The following is a 19,109-nucleotide window of genomic DNA, read 5'->3' on the forward strand; positions in this document are numbered from 1 at the left end:
TTTGGCTCTTTTTTTTAAAAAGCATAATTGGTTATTGGATGAAGGTCCATATTCTGAAAATGATTTAACAGACCTACGCGCATGATTAGTCAACCGTTATTAAACCTCAGATTTCAGCGTTCCTCTCACTTTGAGTGACAAGCTAGTGTTGGAAATGGACAAAGCTAATAGAACTAGTGTCAAAATGTCAAGCGGACCATCTTTGAAGCATCAACAAAATGTCTGTATTGAATCTCTCAAAGGCCTCAGTATTCCCTCACCCAAACCACACTCAACACAACCAGAAAGCTGGCATACAAATCTCAGATAACTGACATTCCCATTTCTGAGGCTGTCAGGCTTTCTCCTGGTTCAGGCGTTGTGTGATGTTTAAATCGTTCCCCTAAGGAAGTGGAGTTTTTCAAAACACCCCTGATTCCATCCACCATGTTAGACAAAGAAAGTGTCCGGCTCTACCGTGAGGATGCTGTACAGTGTTTTATAAAAATCTATGTGCTGAGATGTATTGAGGTGGGTATTGGTATGGTTAAAGCATTATCTAAACAGTTACACATTCTCTATTCAGATGGTAAACAATTCTAAAGTAACACACATGAAATTAGTCTAACAAACAAAATGTAGAGCAGAAGAAAGTCACATATTTTCTTAATATCACCCCCTTCAAATGACTCCAGTGAAGTCATTCAGTCTACTTGGAGAGACTAGAAGTACAGCATTGGTTATTCTTTGATTCTGTTTCTATATTGATGTGTCTGTTTGTTGAATGAAAGTTGTATTTGTTTTGCATTAGGAATGCTTTGGCAGCCACATGCTTGGCTCAAGCCAAACTCAATAACCCATCTCAGTAGGGACATGCAGGGACAGGGAAGAAGCAAGTGCTTCAATAAGAAACAGGAAATCCCCTTTCCTCCAGCATTTTTGGAGTTTATCCACATTTTAAACATCAGCATACATTCGTTATGATTTGTATCTGTATGCATCTGATAAGTTGTTCTTTCCCTTTATCTTGATCTAGATCTGAATAGTAAAATGTAGTACTCTAAAAGTTCTGTATGTATGTTTAATAATAAATAAAAGTCATAACCTCAGGTCATCTCATGCAATACGTTGCAGCTCCCTTCACTACACTGTATGTTGTTATTAGCAGCAAGAGTTACTCTATTTCTGAAGACTAATAGATTGTATAATATTATGTTTCAAAGAGTAATTGGCAATTTATGACTCTGGATTACAAATAATTCAGTTTCAGAGGTGAATTTGAGGTTATAAGGAATTTTCGTAAGTAACGTGTTGAGTTTTAGCACTTCTGTTCTGCAGTACATACACAGTTCCTCACTGCTTGCTGCTTAGAGAGCAGTACGTTATTATTTCCCGGGACAAGTTAAATGTGGCCCATGATGCAATACGCAAAGGTAGCAAAGGTGTTGAATTTGTGCCCCTTCTGGTCATTATTTACTATAATTGTGAAACGGCAATTACCCCATGGATAGTGAATTATTTAGTAAGCTCACGGAGGATAAGAGGGACATTGTCCACTCTTTGGAAATTGTTTTCAAGCAGAGTGGTTTACTTGGAAGCTTGTATTTCTTTTCTGTCATTCTCCTTTATGGCAATGCAAGCGCACTGATAGAAAATATACCCAACCTTTTTTGCTCAAATTACGTTGGTTTATTTTATATATTAATACAATAACTAATACATTACAATAAATGTGAATTATTAACTAGTAAAGTCACTTTGTAGCTAAGTTTATTTTGCATCTGCTTTGGTTGTCCAGGTTATTTCATGAAACAATGTTTACATATTTACAGCTAAAGAGATTGTGGATCCCACTCGCATGAAACAGTGTTTGTGTGCTAGTTTCCATATATAATACTGGTTAGAAAATAATCAAACGAATTCAAATTGTGGAAAAAAGGACAGGCTTGAGAGCATGCTTCACCTATAGTAAATAGAGTTCCTTTTCATTATGCCCATGCTCCCAACAGGCCAAAAGGTTGCTGTGTGATGGGTCATGCTTATTGTGCAAGTTTCTGAAGGTCCATACTGCCAGACTGGACTCTTCTAATAACCATATCATTCGAGTTGTCAGCCCCTTTCCATGTTGCTACCTGAAGGAGCTGTCCATCAAGTGCTGCAGCTTGCCTTTAAATGTCCCTTTTCAACGGATACTAGCCACTCGGGCACTTGCATTCCAGTTTCATGCATGGTGCTTTCATTATATCAACATTTTAGGAGCACTGAGGGCTGTTTAAGTAGTGTTTAAAAGGCAATTATTCATATTATTCTTAACTGAGTGGAACAGACGGTCAGTACCTAGGTCATACCTCCAATGACAGGGCCTTGCCTGAATATAGGCTTTAAGAAAATGACTGGCAGTCGGTAGTTAATGATGAGTATTGGAAGGAATGGCACTATCTGCTTAGTGTTCATCTCCAAGAGCGCCGCTCCATAATGTGCTTCCAGGCCCAGGGCAGAATCAGTGTTGGTACCTAGATAGGACCCAAGCTGTGTGTTCCTACGAGATAGCAAAGCACAAAAGTAGCCATGACCGAAATGATGATAATGGAATCAGTGACATTTGATGTGTTACTTTAATCCCCACACTTTGAGACTCCATTTTATTTATCAATCCATTTGGTGGATTTGCTACACCTTGGCTGAGAAGGGTTTGGATTTGTGGCTGCAGGAGGACTTTCGTTTTATTGATATGTAATTTTCCTGATGCGGTGTTTAATAACTATTCTGCCCTATTTGACCCTATTTTCTGCTCCCCATAAAATCATGACTAACTTACCAACAGTGGTTACAATGAGTCCATTTGTGAGGGACAATTATCATTGGTTAACAGAGAACTCTAAATGAGTTAGAAATTCAAATGATTATTATTACTGATGTTGCAGCATAGGTCGCAGACTATCAACCACCCATAACAGATACATTCAAATCCATTTCTCTAAAAAGCAAACATAAATTAGCCATACTGTCATTTATAATAACATCATTTATCAATGTAATATAACACCATGAAAAAAATAGTACATCTAGGTTACAACCGAAGCCTTCACTAATGAGACGAGCAGCCGCAACAAGGAAAGGGAAGATGCTGATGTGAGGAATCAATGAAAAGCTGCATACACGAGCCCAGATATCATAGGCTGTGGCTGTATGGGGGTGCTTTTATTTGAGCTGCATGAGATTACTATGCAAGAACAGTGAGCTTTCTTCCTTGAATCGACTTCAGAGCAGACTGTTTTCAGATGCCTCTCCAAGTTCTACCACATGCCATGATTAATTCAGCCGTAATGTATGTTAATGTATGTTAATCTGTGTCACCGATATGCTAATGAATACCTAACTCCCACAATCCAACTTGGTGGCAACACACACTCGTTGAGAGAGGACATTTTGAGGAAGGATCCTCTGTTCAAATTGTATTTATACAGCAGGCCTGTGCTGCTTTGTGACTTGTTTGTGGCAAACATGAGGCTTGCCTGGAATATTGTCCAGCATTTCTAAAATATGAGAAAATGGAAATGCACCAAACAATGATGACACAAATGTGTATTCATGTGAAATGAGTACATGTAAGATCAATTCAAACTTTGTTTCTTTGTTTGCTTAAATGTTATCATACAAAAGCAACATTTCTGTTCTTTTCTTTGTTATTAATATGCTGATGAAGACAATGTAGATTTGTTTTGACATGCTGAAGAAAATATAGAATGTAGTAGTTTAAAACTGTTATTTAACCCTTATCCTACAAACATTTAACTAACTGGGTCCTTTAGAGACCCAAACAATAACTATCATAGCAAAATCTTAACTTATCTCTAAAATATTAATGACTGTTGGAAAAAACAAAAGTATTATTATTAAATACTCTAATATTTAATTTGAATACTGTGCAAAACAAAACAAAAACGAAAGTATTATTATTAAATACTTTAATATTTAATTTGCATACTGTGCAAAACAAAACGAAAACGAAAGTCAAAATGACTGACAGAACCCCACTACCTCCAATAATGACGATGATGATAATAATAATAATAATAATAATACTAATAATAATAATACAGATAATGATAATGATAATAATCATTTAAAAAAATGAGTTTGATACTTTGGATAATAATAACCTAATAAATAGTTTCATATCTATTAATTGCATATGTTGATTTTGGTACTTTTGACTGGGGTAAAAAAAGCACACAAAATAAACAAAAACAATAGAATGAATTCATTAATAACCAATTGATTAAAAATATAACAGACATTTTAAATGATTGAAAATGAAACAACTGAGATTTGAGAAATTATACCTCTGGGTTCCGCAGTGACCCCATTTGGTCGGATAAAGGTTCAAATCTGAGCTCTCTTTAAAGCTTTTTTTTAACTCACACAGTACACTCCCCAAGCAATATGATATCTTTATTAACAGTAGATGGCACCAACTCATCATGATGTAAAGGGTGATATATAACTCCCTTACTATTTGACTTCTGGGGGAAAAGGGAAATAAAATACACCTGGCCAACCATAATCCATGGAGTGGATACATTTTTTGGTTTTACACTTCCATATTTAGAAATTAAGACGTGACATATCAATGTAGTTTATAGCTCATTTGGAGTTTAAAAAAAAAACCCTCTGTAATGAGATCAGTCTGATACAGTTTGGGAGCCACCGTGCTGCTATTGTCATCATGCAGGTGACGTTTATTGGAGATGAAAGCTTGTTGTTTGTGTGGCTACATTTGTCGACTGAAATGCTCACTAGAACGGTTGCAGGGGTGTTTACAACTACACAAAAATACAATTGCTGTACAATACTATGCTAGAAGAAATGTCAGGGGCAGAGTGAAGGTTATCTTTTTCTGGAGATAACCCTTTGAAACTTTGACCTGCGGGCTACTGGCTGCTGTTCCCTGCTGAACTTTAAGAGGCCTAAATGCCTTGATGGTATCTGGTGGACATTGTTTAGCTGTGATGCATGGGTTAAGCAAGGGGAAAGACAAGGTGACGCATTATATTTATTGTCCATGTTTTAAAGTTCACTGTCAAATGATATTGTCTCTAACCAGGACACCTGCATCCTTGTAAAAATGACTTTGAGATTAATCATTTTCAGGCCAACACTCAAGTGAATATTTTATGACTCTATTCCACTATATTTGTCTTGGTTTGTGACAATCAAGCCATTTGAAAACATTCATCCATTATTTACATTTGCTCGACAGGCTCATCAAAAGTTATAATAATGGTCAAATGAAAAGAACCCCGCTAATACAGGAAAAAAGGTGTTGAACAGTTTTGTTTTCATAATTATGTTTTTGATGACATGAAAACATAATTAATGATGATAAGATACAAGATGTTTGATGATATTGGATCAGGGGCGCAATGAGTGGAAGGAATTGTAAGAGTGAAGTGTTCAAGGAGAAGATCTGACTCATTGGTGGTTAACTTTGTAGCATAAATAGTACATTTTCTTTTTCAATTTTTTACATCTGAAACATTATGACTCCACCTATTATTCTGGGCAGTAAAAATCCCAATTTTTGAAAAGCATAATAATACTACATATGACTTGGTATTTGTACTAGGCCTGTCACGATAATTAATTTTGTTGGACGATACATTTTCCCGGAAATTATTGCGATAAACGATAATATTGTCGGCACCGTTGTAAGACAATTTTAGACCACTGACATTATGATAATATATAATAATAATTCAAGTACATCCTTTTAAACAGGACTTTGTATTGAACATTCAACATTGCAAATGAAATGTGAAATAATATTCAAATATATAAATTATATACAATAAATAAAACAAATAAATTAAATTAGAAAACTAATTATATCACACACAACCAAAACAATAAATTAAATAGACTCGGGCTGGAAAACGGAGCTCTATCTATCTATCTATCTATCTATCTATCTATCTATCTATCTATCTATCTATCTATCTATCTATCTATCTATCTATCTATCTATCTATCTATCTATCTACTGTATCCATCTACTGTATCAATCTATCGTATATAAAAATATGAGCACACATTGTCTCACAAGCAAAAAAACCCTCCTTTTTAAAACAACAGTCAAGTGTCCATACAAAGACCCAGATGCCTCAACAGGCCATATCCAAATCTGTAATTCAAAGATTTCGAGCAAGGAACACCAACATGTTTGCATTGTTTGGCAAATGCATATTTGATTGCAAACTGTCGGGAAGGTGGGGGCTCTCCATCTCCAGCTGCCGTGTTTGTTCCCAGCTGGAAAACGGAATGGGGTGGATGTGTTTCANGTGCAGTTTAAGGTTGGTCGTGTTTCTAGCTTTTGTTGCTACCTTTTTAAAACAAATGTGACACACCGCCCGGCTCATTCAAGTCCGTAGGTTCGCCTCGTTGATTTCGCTTAAAGGTCGTCATGGCCATTTCTACTGATCATAATTCCATTGTTGAGGTATACTATAATAGATTTACATTGTGCAATGTTCCAAACTCACATTGGTTTCTCATACAGCGTCTCTGTATAGTATGTGTATTCACTCTCTGCTGCGAGGAGCGGACAGTGTGAGACATTGCGAATGGACGCATGGACCAACACGCTCTCACTCCATAATCATCCAGGAGCGACGTTTGGTCAGGGTCCCGTGGCGTGCAGTTGTGACGCTCCTAGGCTCCTTCAGCTTCATAAAGGGACGCAAATAGCTTTCAACTGATTGCAATGTATTCCCATCTGCGGCGGGATTTGACGCTCATGGAAGCACGGCATTCGTTTGTGTCGGCTGCCCTTAAAGGCAATGTCAGCGTCCATTCCCATTGGATAACGGAGAATTGTACACCCGGAAGTAAGTATTCCCCTTACTGTCGATTGATTTTACAGTGATATCTGCATTATTCATCGACTAAAAAACACCAGATTATCCTTTTACACACTAATTACACAACATTGATTGGTTTAAATTGTGTGCAATGCTTTTGTATTTTTCCCCTTCGATTCGGAGAAACAAATATTTTTTCGGAGTAAAGGAGGGCAGAAGACACTACACTACCCAGAATCCCCAGCTATCGTTTAGGACTACACCATCTGCTCTGTTTGACCAACCCCGTTTTTTACCACCATTCATTCCAATGGCTGGCGTCTATGTCACGTGATCTTCAAATTTCTCTCTGCAGAAAAAAAAAAACATGGCCGAACTTCGTTTTATTCTCGGTGGAAAATGCCTATTTTAAAGTTAGTTTAAAAAAATGCGTTTTTATCTCATTTGATGCGAGAAATATGAGTTGTTATTTCAGATTATGTTGCAGTGGATGTAAATGATCTTTAGTTTGCTAGTTATTACGAAGATTACTTCAGGAAATTGCGTCCAAGAACGTTTTCATTGTTACCAAGGTGGTTGCTAGGGACGCTGCTATCGATATTATTTCTGTTATGTTGTATAACTGTTTAATGGTGTTATTTTTATTGCTACCCTTTCCCCGTCAATGTATAGTGTTGGTCCACAGCGCAAACGTATTAGTTTAACAACATCTGCATCTAAAGATACGTTATTTTCCCCTGTGCAATTCCAGTCTCACATCTCACATCACATCGTCATTAACAAATACCGGAAACAGACCGAAAACATTAAAAAAATAATACTTTATTCCGAGTGTGCTTGCTTTTCTCTTTGAAAGTTATCACATAACGGCATTGTAATACACGGTTCGGCTGCATTAAATATTACATATCTGCCATAGTTCTCTATTTATAGAGCCCTGATGAGAAGACTTCTAGACAAACATGAGGAACTGCCGCCAACACTGAAAACGTGACGTGGATCATAAATATATCAGCAATTAAACAACATCTTACATTTCTTTTCACACAANATCAGAAATCATTTCAAGTGACACAGACACATGGGATATATCTATGGACTTAACCTTCAGCAGCGGTCTTTTATCGTATTTACAATTCGCCCACTTAAAGAAAACTCTTTGATCAGACACGAAGGTAAGACATTATGCAACCGTTTCAACAAACATAGCGCCACGTGCTATGTGTCTGTTTTTGTATAATTATGTCGCGAGTTCTTATCATAGAGTGATGATATACGAACCTATCCTGATTCTGTGTGCCTCTCGATGCTAATCGATGGGTTTTGATTTGCCATTTAACGATAAGTAATAAGGGGTGTTATATCTGTTAATTTCTGTGCAAACAAAAACACATTTAGCAATTTCGCATCGTGAGCTAATCAGAGGCTCAGCCGTTAGCTTTGTGCTTTTTTTTGCAAAAAGGAATAAAAAAGATCAGTTAGCCTTCGAGTGTTCTTCCCAGTTACATGGATAAAACAAACAAATATAACCAAACAATATTAAACATATCAAAACAACCATCTAAGAAGCCCTCAGACGCTGTTTCCTGCCAGATGATGATTATTTTCCGCCCGGGGGCCGGCGCGCGCGTCAATGGGGTTCAACAGGCTTAAGAGGACACAAAAAACACTCCAATCATATTAGCCGGCGCGGCGCGCGCGGGGGCGCGATATTCTGAGTAATCTCCAAACAACTCCCCGCTTTCAGAAGCAGCCAGGACTTTCAGGAAGGGTCTTTAAGAGCCAGCCGAACACCTTTTGGAAACCTGGAATCCAATACTTTAACGTTGATACTATTTCGGGCATGACAATTGTTGTTGCTAAACTTCTTTATTAAAGGTGACCTATCATGCAAAAATGCACTTTGTAGGTCTTCTTATACTGAATATGTGTCCCCGGTGTTCCCAGGGAACCACCCAAGTTCAGAAAAAACACAAACCCTTCCTATTATTCCTCCCATACAAAATCTCTTAAAAAGGGCGCAACGGATCTGATACAGACTGATCCAGATTTGAACACTTCTAATGACGTCACAGAACTGGGCGCTACGGGTATTGGGCCAACTCCACCAATAAATGAGGTAGACCAGCCACGGACATTGCCGTTCGAAAGCGCTGGAGGACGCTGTAGTACTATGCAGGCCTGTAGATGGTGTCTGTTCCTCCAAAGATCCAGCCCAGAAAAGACCTATCCCCTGTGTGCCTTGGAAATGAGGAATGGCTAAAATGCATGATCTGCTTGGTATTTTGAAAAATAAAAAGTATAAATATGCCTTACGTATGGTCCTACACTATATTATTCAAATATAGCATGATAGGTCCACTTTAAGGCAGTAAAAACATTTGTTTATTTGCTTCTTGACCGAAGTTAAGGGTAAAATGTTGAAGGTAAAACAGGAAATGCTTTTATTTTGAAGCGCAAGTATGCGTCCTGCTTTTGCTCCTTTCTGTTTTGATATAGAAATGAATATGAGTATGTCGAGTGCATTTTCTCCGTCTTCCACCGTTCTTGTTGGAAACTGTTGAATTAATATAAAGTGAACCCGTTCAGTTTGGACAAGATTTCGCTTGGTTCTTCATTCAAAGCTTCTATTACACAACACCTGTAAAAAAGCTGATTTACTAATAGTGTGACGAAGCCTTGCTAGATAAAAAAACCAACACCATCTGCGAGTTATGTTGCCGTCATGAATATGAGGGGGATTTTTTTTCCACTATATTTAAACAATCCTTTACTCAGGAGATTCGGTCCTGATACTGGCTCAGATATTTTGGACTACAACAGGTCTTGAATTGGGCTAAGAGGAAAGGAGAAGGAGTCATGGATAATACAACAGGAAGCAGGGAAAGTGAGCCGTCACACGTTTTAGATGATGAAAAACATAAAGTAGAGGATATGGTATTATTGCACGTGTATTGGATGCAAACAAAGTCAAGATATACAAAGTAAAATGCACAAAGAGACATTTGTGTGAGTAACACGCTGTGCAACAGAGGTGCACAGAAGGCATGAGGTGCAACACTCATGGAGAAGGCAGCTTTCTGGGAAATACATACAAAGTTATTCTATCCATCATGAATACATTTAATCCACAGAGACTGTTTACGTGATGGTAACATGTACATGAGTGACTTAAAGCAAAGTGTAAACTTTTCACCTGCTAGCAGTGTTTTCAGTTAAGATGCCAGAACCTTATACTGCTCATTCTAAGTCCATGCTTTACATCAAATGACATTCTCACTATGGCTATTAGCTGAAAAGTGCTACTTGAAGCAGGAACGGAACACATACCGGAGATTTGGGGAGTTAAAACACAAACAGATGAGGACATAATAAGGCTTCTCTGATAAGTTAGGAAGTAAGTCAATAACTTACAACAAAAATAGCAAGATAAGATATTACATAACTTCAAAATGCTTGAAAAATATTATAAAATGTTTGCTATTAGAAAATAAAATGCAATTAGCAAATTTGGTTCACAAAGTGCTCTATTTGGGGGTTGGATTCAAATAGGCTTTTTAAAGGTTGGGGTTGGTGGAGCTCTGTGAAAGAGGATGTCAGGTTTGGTGAAGCAGGAAGTTCTTGATGGGTTGTGGCAGCGGTAACAAGGGTATGTGTTTTAGGCGACTTTTACCCATCGTTCTGCGGATCCTGATGCGACACACGTGTGTCAGCCTGCGAGGGCATCCTGAGGAGAGACAAAGCAAAAGGTCCGTCTCCTTAGCAACTGCAGCAGAACCACAAGACAGGTTCATGTTAACCTAAGTGAAAGATTGAACACAAATGTATTAACACACCAAAGAGATCTTGTGTGCACTTGAATGCAGCGTTGGCCTTGGCAGAGGTCTGCTCTCCAAAATGCCATTCAAGTTTGATTTATTATCACTGGATTATCTGAATCTGAAACTTTATAAATTTTTTGTTTCCAGTCAAGGTTGGGGTTAGGGTCAATAAATGGTAAGACGCATGTTATGCTTAACAGTATTAACTATCTCACTCTGAGAAAAACAGATTTACCATAGAAACTTATGAGTTTATGTTCATTGAACCAAATGGCAATACACTGGAACAACTTCTGTTAATGTGCATAATGGTCTTTTTTCCCAGCAGGCATTACAGGTGTTAATAAGAACATTAACAATGGCACCGCTCGTTTAAAGGGCTGCGACAGTATGCACAATAGCAGGACCTTGAAACTGAAGCAGTTTAATAGAATTTAGCGATTTATCATTTTTACACCTGTTTCTACTATAGCATATCAAACTAGGGAATGCAATTCCTGAAGAAATTGCTAGTGGGAATGCTTTATGCTGAAAATGTGACGCTAAACTGCTATGCTGAAATGTCATGTGTAAGAAGAAAGTGAAGAATATAGATTGAAATGATAAATGAACACTGGGTGCTTGAATGTGTGATGAGAGAAGAAAATAAAGTAAAAAGGCTTGGAAAAGCAGCAGAATATTTGAACTGCAAACTTCTGAACTAACTTGATGGCGAATGATCTGTCGCCATGGCAACGGCATTTGACGACACCCCATAATACGCTTAGATGCGTTGATGGCTGCATCGTTACCAAACCTGTGAAGTTTTGGGCTGTTTGGAGTGTTTTCACTGAAGTTTTTTGAAAACCGTGTTTCAAGGCGAGTATTGTGTTGCCATGGCAACGGCATTTGAAGAAATCTCAAAACTGTCCCGTAGATGTCTTCACGGCTGGACTGTTAGCACACATGTGAAGTTTGAGCACTTTTTGAACATTTTCATAGGAGTTATAGCGACATCATGTTTTATGGCGAGGGATACGCATCCCTCGCCATAAAACATGGAAACGGCTTATGGTGAGATCTCAGATTTGGCATAGAGCTGTTGAGGCATGGACCGGTGATATACAAGTGAAGATTGGGGGACGATTGGACCGTGTCCAATTGGACTTATAGCAGACATCAATGTTTTATGGCGGGGATGCGTTTCCATGGAACGGCATATGGTGAGATCTCAGATTTGGCGTAGAGCTGTTGAGCATGGAACCGGTGATATACAAGTGAAGATTGGGGGACGATTGGACCGTGTCGATGGGACTTACAGCCACATCGTGTTTCATGGCGAGTGGTCCGTCGCCATGGCAACGGCATTTGATGACACCCCATACTACGCTTAGAGCAGCAGTTGAAGTCGCATGAAGATTTGTTGAAGTCTGAAGATTTCCTCCATTGACTTCAATGTTAAAAATGTGATGTAATATGGGATGTATCCCGACAGAGCTGAACGTTTTGATGTTTGAACGGAGTTTCTGCGATGTTCAATGCGGGAGGAGAAGAGGGCCAAAATACCGGCGGAATAATAATAACAATTTCGTCCGTAGAATAACAGTTAGTTGGAATGCTGTTAACAGCATTCCCACTAAATAAAGTAACTTTAGTGCAAGCCAATTAACATACGAGCAACATAAGTCATTTAATGATAGGAGGGTTGGAGAAGGGAATTTTCCAGTCAAAAAGTCACATACCAATTAAAGGAAACTCCCTGCAGGATGAAATATGCTCAAATTTCTATTAAAATTTTAAAAGATTATCGGTATTGATATTATGCGATTATTGGGTGGTGTAGAGGCAACAGCTCATGACAAAAAAAGTATTTAACACCACTCAAAACCCATTAATTAAACAAAATATCAAGTAAAAAACTAGTTTCATCTAAAATGATTCTTGTGATTAGCACCAATCATCCTGAAACAGCACTCGCCGCGATTTTCCCTTAAGAACCTACTGTATCATTTTGTATCAAACCCTTGCTTTTAAATATATTTGTTTGCAGTATTGGACCTCACTGATGCCTGCACAATAATGTACTCACTCTTGGCCTCCAGGAAGACCTTGAGCGCCTCCGGATCCACCTCCCTCCGATTGGGAGCCTCCAGTGCTGATCCATCCCAGGGCACGAGGTGCGGGTTGGCCCCGTGGTTCAGCAGCAGGTGGATGAAGTCCTCCCCACAGCCGTGTCGCAGCGCGGCGTCCAGCAGGCAGGAGGCCAGGCCCCGGGTCAGAGCCTCTTGGCAGACGGGCCCTGTGTAGTTAAAATCAGGCTGAGCGCCGGCCTTCAGCAGCAGCCGGAAACAAGGGAGGTGATGGTAGGCTGAGCTGATGTAGAGAGGACACACCACCAAAGTGTTGAGGGTTCGAGCGCCTAAGAGGAGCCGGGGGCCCAGCTGGTGGTCCATGTCCACATCAGCATTGAACCTGGACAGAGGAAAATTATGATATTTCAGATGGCATACTTTACAACAAATGCTAAATTCAGCCATTATAATGTGCAGACAAGGTAAGTGTCTAGATAAAAAAATATCTGGGTACAATTGACAAATTATGTCTCTTCAGTCTGTTCAGAACCCCAGGTTTTGTGCATTCTGGGAAAAATGAAAGAAGTTAAGAACTAACTGCAAAATAAATCGGTGAATCAAATTCAATGACAAACAACATAGTATATGAAAAGGTTCCCCCTGTAACAATCCACTGAATAAACAGTATATTCCTTGGTCAGGAAACACATATTATTAAGCTGATGTGTTGAGTAGTACGCTGGATTAGCTGTAAACAGACAGACAGATACACACAATACAAAAACTCCCCCAAATAAAAGATAAGAAAAGATTCAAAGATGGGGATTTTGGAATGAAGAAAATACCACAAGTCATCAGTTCTCAGCAGTAGGAGAGAAAATCAAACAAATCCCGTTCTCAGCATACTGGGTAAAAAAGTTAAATACAAATAGTTGTGCTTGCTTTCCCCAGCCCCAAATCACACTCAGCACAGCCAGGTTTTAGATTTCTCCTCCTGTAGCCTCACCTGATGAGCTCCTGCAGCAGGTCCAGCCGGCCCACCCGGGCAGTGTGGTACAACGGCGTGCTGCGGTGATGCCGACTCCCGTTGGGATCGGCCTTGGCTTCCAGGAGGATCCGGACACAGTCAAGGTGACCATTCACCACGGCAACGTAGAGGGCTGTTTGACCTTTAACATCCACCAGGTCCACCTTGGCTCCCTGAGAGATCAGAAAGGCCACGCAAGCGGCGTGTCCCGCTGTAGCTGCGATCCGCAGGGGGGTGCAGGGCAGACAGCCACAACACCACACAGACTTCTCATTGATACGCCTGGCACCAAGGGAGGGAAGGGACAGGTTTTTGTATAGGTTTTTGTGCATGTAAATGGTCTGCAAAGGCTAAAATCCAAAAGTACCCTCAAGAGGGAGTTTCTATCCTACAACCGCGCCGCACCCCCCTGCCTGAAAAACATGCATTGGACTCCTTTGTTTACTTCTGTAACATAATGACGACATCACACTCACACTTCGCTTGGCTTGCACTCCAAGACATTGTACGTGATAAGGGTCAGGACATCTCTAAGATAGCCGGCCAGCTAACCAAATATAAAGACCTTAAGAAAATGAAAGCATGAAAATGTTTTACAGCAGAGGCACAAAATACAAATATGAACCTGAACATTTGCCTAAGAGGGCCCCTTTAAATTATGCTTTAGGGTGACAATGGAGGTTAGAACAACACTTTGGCTGTACAGGGTAATTTGGATTAGATCCAGAAATTGAAAATCTGAAATGATAAGACTGTAGAATTGTTCTCAAAAGGTTCAAAGAATATCTTGTTAAAAGTAAAATTTACAAACATATATTCAAATCAAGCAAAATAATGACAATGAAATGTTAAGTTTTGCAGATCTTTAAACAAAGAAAAGGAGGTTTTCCAAATCAGAAAAATTAAGAAATTGTGAAGGAATCACATTTTCATGTCCTTTCTGATGAGTTTTAAGAGGAACATAAAAATACTTTTACATTAATTCTCTATATTTATTAAAATGTCTGCTCAAAATCAAGACATGTCCTGGTGAAATAACAATGACAGATAGGACATTTTTTTAAATATAAATGCCTGAACGTCATTTAGGTTTCTAGCCTGGTTTCCGGTCTCTTTTTCAAATTAATTTGGACTTGTAAGCCTGTTTTGACAGGGTATAATAATCATGCATCACACATAATAATAAAAAACATTGTGCTTGCACTGAAAATGTTTGATAAACGTTTGTAGAATAAAATCAGGCCAATGACTACACACACATTGAAAACACTCAACTTGCCAAAGTCTTTAAAATATCATTTCTGTGTGGTAATCTCAAATAAAACATTTACAGATACCTGCAAAAATATTGTGCTTTTAACACTACTTGCTGCCTCAGGCAAGTTAGAATAGTCTGGGCAGGGAGAACCTAATGAAATATAAAGAGTTTTATTGAAAAAACAGCATGTTGTAAACCATGTGGAGTGGAGATGAACTGCCCTAAGCCCATAATAATGGGTTGGCTTGGTGTGGAGTGCTGCACACAACCACTGTGGGATTGGGGTTGAGTGACCACTCCAAAATGAACTCTGGCTCTATGAACATTAAAACGTTTCCCAACCTGTGTCCAAAGTATCCATAAACCAGTGATGTGTTAGGGTCTGTGGCGCAGTGCGTTGGTGTTGGGATCAGGGGAGCACAGGTTCAAACCCCACTGCAGTCAGCATGTCGTTGTGTCCCTGGGCAAGACACTTCACCCCAAATTGCTCCTGTGGGGATTGCCCACAGTATTGAGTATGTAAGTCGCTTTGGATAAAAGCGTCTAACAAGTAACATTTGTTACGGCAATCAAAATCCCCTCACAGTGATGTTGCGCTGGAAACGGTGAATTTATTGTTATTTCTTATGTTGAATGTGTTATTTAAGTTCATGAAAGCGATGTTTAATGTTCAGTGACACTTTAGTGCAAGTCATTGAAACTAATTGTCTATTTGTAGCATAGAAAATAGCACTTTTAGATTTATTACTGATAGAGTTTTGGCGAAATGTAGACGCGGTGTCAACAACACTGGTGTCCTCCAGTTATTCTGGCAACACTTCAGTGGATTTTTCTGTCTTTTCTTTTAGTTTTTTAGTAAAGTCGTGACAACGTGAACAACATGAAGTTAAAAAGGACATTGTGTTGTTTTTGACCTCAGGTATGTTTGTTTTCAAAATTACCCAAATCTTTCAGGGATTTTCTGGCAATCTTTTGCATCCTTTGTGCCAATGGAGCATGCACAATTATGTATTCCTGAAACCTCGCCTCCATTTTCAGCATCACAGCCGGTCTCAGCTCAGTCAAATTAATGGATGAGGGAAAATAACTCTAGATATGGGTTTAGAACTTTAAGGACCTATTGGTTTAAACAAGGGCAATTCAAGTTTTCGTTCTGGATATTTGATTAACCTGCCAAAAATTATATATACGCTCAGGTGTCTTTCTCAATGTAAGTCAATGGTAAATGTATTTTTGAGCCCAATTGCATCCCGTGACTGACACAGAAGTTGTAGAACCACTGTTTGGCCACTACGCCTAGTGCCACTGTGGACATGATGCACGTACATTTAAAATAGGACACCCTTGGTTAAAGGCTGGGATAAAAGTATCCAGCATATGGTGTGTGTTATGCTGTACTGTTTGTGGTAGAGATGTGTAGGGCCAAATTATATTCAGCATTTGTTTCTCTAAGGCTATCACTCAGCAAGCCTACTGAAAAAAAACAACACACAGAAACCACAAACAACTTAATGGCACATATTTACTTTGTGGACAAAAGCTGCCAGATTTGCAGTAAAAATATGCAGAGAGAAGAGCAATGTCAAATGCAGAATTTCCAAATTGGTATATTTTTGGTGTATTTTCATTATAAAGTCTGAAATATAAAAGCAATTGGAGATATGTGGGAAAAAAACAAAACAATAATGCAGACAGATGTAATCAAGTCTACACTGTGTTACTGTGTATACTAGATTTGACTTGTATTGCACTTAGTTCATCATTCTCATATTATAGGGATTATTATCATACTTTTAAAGCTTATATTTTGGATCATAACGTATCATACTATCCTATGTGTGCACTGCATACTGTAATCATATGTTATGTGTTCCACTCATCCTTGCCTTTTTGACGTTTCTCCTAAATCCACAAGATATTCTAAAAGTGTATGCATATGTTTCTTCGCTCATGACTATCCTTGTGTGATCTCTTATTTGTGTAAAGCCCTTTTTTTCCGAGTAATCATTTTTGTTTTGTTTAACAAAACGATTACTCAAAAAAAGGGCTTTACAATGAAATCGTAATAAACTCATATCACAACTATTAGCCCCTCCCACCGTCTGAAGCTGTCCTCCTGCAGCAGGTTCCTCAGGGTGTCCAGGTCTCCCACGTAGGCTGCGTTGTGCAGCCGCAGGTCCTCCTGCTCCAGAGGTTTGTCGCTGAACTGCTCCTGGAGCCATTCCTTCAGGTTACGGCCTGGTGAGGACACACACATAACATTTGCAGAAAGTGTTCAATTGCTGGAAAAATACTGAAATTAGTATTCTACAATGTATTATCTTTTTAAAAAACCTAATAAGTTAAGGTGGTTTCCTTTTCATTGAAATCAAATTTAATACAGCACATAAGACAGTTTCTCCTTCTTCTTACTACTTCATAATTTTGAAATATCATTTCGTTATTTTTTAAAAACAAACAATTTTTAAACAGTAATTAGTTGTAAGAAATGTTAATTACTTTACTTGTCCAAGTCATTTTTTTGTAAAATGTATTATTATAAAGACTTTCATCACAAGGCTAAGTGTCAATACCATTTTTTTCTTTTACTGGTCTTCCATATACATTGTTAAAATCCATCCATTACCTCTATCATTTGCAGCGCTATGACAACATCAAAGAGCTGGCAGACACACAGTTGGTGTTTACTGTCTCCATGGACCACACCTACCATGAGTCACCCCCAGCCACAGCCCATCTCTGTTATTGCTGCCATGCTCATGAGGCCCCTGCCCCCTGAGAGGACTGATGAATCATGAGCCATGTTACCTGCAGCAGTGGCACTGGGCAGGTCGGACACAGTGATGAGGGGGGGGGTGTTGTTGCTGGGCGGCTCTTCGGGCTCCGGAGCGTCGGCCATGCTGCTGAAGAGCCTCACCGTCGCCCTGGAACCAGTGCTTCAGGAGAAGAACGACCCCAGTTCCCACCAAACACGAGAAACCCAGCTGAGTCAGGCAGCAGACATCAACATACACAAGCGTGACCGTGTTGGTGACGTCAATGCTCAACTTCCTGACTGCGCTCAGCTGCGCGGATTTAAAGGGGAAGTGTCACTTTTATTAACAGGGAGGTTCTTATCTATAAATAAACTATTCTTAACTCCTTATAAAACGTATACAAATTATTTAGAAATGTTAAATTGAATAATTGTACATAAATAATTCAAAGTGCTCTAAACAATGATCGTTTTATTAAAGCAATATTTCCCATGATACATGTACAATTATCTTTCCAATTTTATTTTCCAAACATAAATATAAAATAAGCCGTAATTAAAGCCCAATGCCAAATATTAGGGAAAGAACATGTCATTCATGTATTTAGTTTACATTTATTATTTGTATTATAATGTTATGTGTTCATTTTACATTCTAAAAAAATAGACATATTGTGGTTGTTTTGTAGAAGGCTAATAACTTACTGAAGAGGATAAGCTGTTAATGCAACTTCAAAACTGACTGTGATGAAACAAATTGGAATTTAGAATAATTTAGGGGAGGGTTTTAGAGGACAATCCAAAATATGTATATTAAATATGAGGCAGATTGCAATGAGTTTTTATATGTGGTAGATTCATGATTCAAGCCCATGTGCCAGAAGGACACTTTAAAAGGTCAAAGGGCAGTACCAAAAAGCGAAAGGACTTGCAATGAATTAACCTCTACAGCTTGTGTATAATGTAAATCCTGTTCACACAAAGTATTATTCTCTAATAAATCTGGCTACCTGCACAATGTAGGCCTAACATGTTGTTCAATCAATCTTTTTCGCTGTTCAATTGTGGGGAGTCAATTTTTTTAGGGTGGGTAACGCACACCAGGGAGGCATGCAGCCATGGATTTATGTTGCTTGGTGACAGATGAACCTTCAAATGGTGCTCTAAAAATACATAGAGGTCAAAGCTGCCACGTGTCTGCAAAAGTGGACAAGCTGCACAGACTTCCAGTGAAGTAAACAAATGGCTGTTTCATTGATGAACATTAAAGCATGGAACCATGTCACAGTAGAGGCAAAACATGCAAATATGAAATCTGAAAATGAGCATAATAGAGCCCCAAATGTATCCCAATGTTT

General features: G+C 38.8%; 1 protein-coding gene across 1 annotated transcript; it reads right to left on the minus strand.

Moving 5' to 3' along the window:
• Window positions 1-9,723: 9,723 nt before the first annotated feature.
• Window positions 9,724-18,041, minus strand: asb1 (ankyrin repeat and SOCS box containing 1). Its single transcript, XM_010782690.1, has 5 exons — window positions 17,805-18,041; window positions 17,096-17,234; window positions 13,718-14,020; window positions 12,729-13,111; window positions 9,724-10,566 (listed from the first exon to the last, which is right to left on the minus strand). The coding sequence occupies exons 1-5, from the start codon at window positions 17,893-17,895 to the stop codon at window positions 10,436-10,438; spliced, it is 1,047 nt and encodes a 348-aa protein (XP_010780992.1). The 5' UTR covers window positions 17,896-18,041; the 3' UTR covers window positions 9,724-10,435.
• Window positions 18,042-19,109: the final 1,068 nt, after the last annotated feature.

This window comes from Notothenia coriiceps, unplaced genomic scaffold (assembly GCF_000735185.1).
Source record: "Notothenia coriiceps isolate Sejong01 unplaced genomic scaffold, NC01 NC01_scaffold00024667, whole genome shotgun sequence".
NCBI classification, from domain to species: Eukaryota; Metazoa; Chordata; class Actinopteri; order Perciformes; family Nototheniidae; genus Notothenia; species Notothenia coriiceps.

Excerpts from the sequence above, each read along its gene's own strand:
- asb1 (XM_010782690.1), bottom strand. The coding sequence starts at position 17,895 with ATGGCCGACGCTCCGGAGCCCGAAGAGCCGCCCAGCAACAACACCCCC. Across the intron at positions 17,235-17,804 it reads GCCCAGTGCCACTGCTGCAG|GCCGTAACCTGAAGGAATGG; the intron begins GTAACATGGCTC and ends TGTCCTCACCAG. Across the intron at positions 14,021-17,095 it reads CAGGAGGACAGCTTCAGACG|GCGTATCAATGAGAAGTCTG; the intron begins GTGGGAGGGGCT and ends CCTTGGTGCCAG.